This window comes from Montipora foliosa, chromosome 4 (assembly GCF_036669935.1).
Source record: "Montipora foliosa isolate CH-2021 chromosome 4, ASM3666993v2, whole genome shotgun sequence".
NCBI lineage: Eukaryota > Metazoa > Cnidaria > Anthozoa > Scleractinia > Acroporidae > Montipora > Montipora foliosa.
In genome coordinates, this window is record NC_090872.1 from 27589504 (window position 1) to 27592003 (window position 2500).

Below are 2500 nucleotides of genomic sequence, written 5' to 3' on the forward strand. Positions count from 1 at the left end.
CCCCGTTTTCAAAATCATTGCCTGATTAAATTCATTGTCTGCAAGATACAGGTTTCAAACATTTATTCTTGGAATTGCTTAACTGTCTAGTTTACAATGATACCAATTTGAAGAATTTCGAATCTATCAAACCTGTTAAATAAATTTGACATGGGCAGATATATTTAACTTGGTTGCATTGCATCACCTGTCCATTTTAGTGCGCACTTTCTCATCGTCTACAAAATTATGTCGCTTACAAAACTCATTCCTGTCAAGGTACAGTTTGCAATCATATATCATGGATATCGGTTAACTGTGTAATTCACACTGATACTAATTTTACAATCGTCTAATGTGTTAAGTAATTTTTGAAGAGGGAGCTATATTTACCACGACTTAACTAACCTGAAGTGCTAGTATTCTACACATAAGAACCATGTGAGCGTTAGCCCTACCCATGTAAATGAGTCCACACAAGGACAGAGAACGTACGTTTTGCACTTATCCACCAAAAAGCATCCCTACTTTCCGCTGTAAAGTAGATATCGCTGATGGAAATGAGAAGAACACTGGAACTAGTCACTTCTTTCTCTATACTTTCTATTCTCTTAACAGGAAATTGCACAGACGAGGTTAGTGGATACACCTGCAACTGTTTGCTTGGTTACTCCGGGCTTAAGTGTGAAGTTGACATAGACGAGTGCAGCTCATCACCTTGTCTCAATAATGGTAACATTTTTAATCTACAGTTCGTCAAAGGTCGTTGTGAAGCTTTGTAAAAGAAGGCATATTTTACTCCTTTCATATTTATGAAGCCTTTTCTCCCAATTGATAATCTCCCCAGCCCACGCAGCTCAACCTCATTTTTAATTGGATCGATATAGCGAACAATTCTATTGTGTCTAGAACGCTTCATTATTTCTGTTTCTGAACCGGTCACGAGAGCATTGACCCCATCCACCGACTCCTCCAAATTATTGTTGACTTGATTGGGCAGTGTGATTCACTTCAACACCGAGATTGTGTGGGGAGTGGGGACAGGGGCAGGGTACAAGGTGATCCCCTTGAGAAAAGGGACAACTGAGCATTTTGAACGTTTCTAAAGACGTGAAGTGAAGGTACTGAAAAATTCGGTAGTGTAATAAATATAATCAATTTTTGTCATTCGCGTTTCTTGACGAGTGTGTTACAATTAGAATTGCTTCCTTTCTATTTGCTACTTGAACTAAATAAAATCAGCGTGTTTTATTAAAGAAATAAAAAAGCGTCTAAAAAGTAAGGTCCCTCATGTTATCAGCCTTTAAGTTTACTCCATCGTAAGCCACTCAAGTACACATCAGAATGGCCGAATCATAAAATAACAAGGGCAAACGGACAAACTACCTCGTTTTTGGAAAGAAACGTTCACACAGTAAAGATCTTGGAAGAGAGTCATTTCTTTATGAATGTATCTCTGCACATTTTCAGCTTATAGACCGTATTTCTATGTAACCATTTATTGTCTTGAACTACATGCATTGCCATTAGCTTGGGTTACTGTGTGGTCTTTCCCTTTACCGCGTTTGTACTTGAGTACTTAAGCTACCGCGTTTGTACTTGAGTACTGAAGCAAGAGCCAACTTTAGAATCTAGTGAGCCTCAGAAAATCAGATCAATAATCAGCTACCATCATACTCATGCAATAGTCGGTTAAGGATGATGTATTTTTTCTCCCACAGGGACTTGCCTCGATCGAGTTAACAATTACACCTGCGTTTGTAACGTTGGCTATATAGGCAGGCACTGTGACGTGATTATTACAAAGTGCAGCAATGACTCATGTTACCCTGGTGTGTCCTGCATGGAAGATACCACCCCTATTTCTTGCGGTCCCTGTCCATCTGGTTTTACAGGGAACGGAAGAAACTGTAAAGGTAACACTAACTTCTGCAGATTGCATGTACTTTAAAAATGTTAACTTGCACGAGAGAGGTGCGTGGGGTGGCATAGATGTGAGACATTAGACCAATGTGCCCCTTAAAATTTTTTTCGTTCATGAACCCAGGTTTAGAAGTCGTTTTAGGGGTCATCAGTTAGACTGCAATTCAGCATTCATTTGAAAACTGTCTCCCAGGAACGGTACCAAGAATCGAGCGTAAAAAGGCTTGCATAGGTGCGTAGTATTTAGTCGACTATTAGAGAAAGTTAAAGCTATTCCGGGGAGAGTTGAGGTACTTTCCACTCTCCCATTCTCTACTCGCACAAATCCCATAATAAACCTCTTTTACGCCCCAAACGTTTAACATAATCATTGTTTGCAATTTTTTCCTGGGACATGACGATGTCCCAGGAGAAATCGAAAACAAAGCCTATGCAAGTTGCGGACTGGATAATATTTCTAGTAGATTTCTAAAGCTTTGTAGTCCGTGCCTCTCAAATTCTATGTGATATTATAAATCAATTGGTTGGAGATTGGAAAATTTCCTGATGATTGGAAAAAGGCAAAAGTACATCCTATTTTTAATTCCGGTGGGAGAAA

General features: G+C 39.2%; 1 protein-coding gene across 5 annotated transcripts in view; it reads left to right on the forward strand.

Annotated features, from left to right (window-relative positions):
• LOC138000490 (von Willebrand factor D and EGF domain-containing protein-like) overlaps nucleotides 1-2500 on the forward strand; it is a 166008-nt gene that overhangs the window by 131926 nt on the left and 31582 nt on the right. For all 5 annotated transcript variants that reach the window (XM_068846948.1, XM_068846949.1, XM_068846946.1 and 2 more), the window contains exons 17-18: nucleotides 598-711; nucleotides 1701-1895. In XM_068846948.1, coding sequence (XP_068703049.1) covers nucleotides 598-711; nucleotides 1701-1895 — 309 coding nt within the window. The remainder of the gene's footprint in view (nucleotides 1-597; nucleotides 712-1700; nucleotides 1896-2500) is intronic.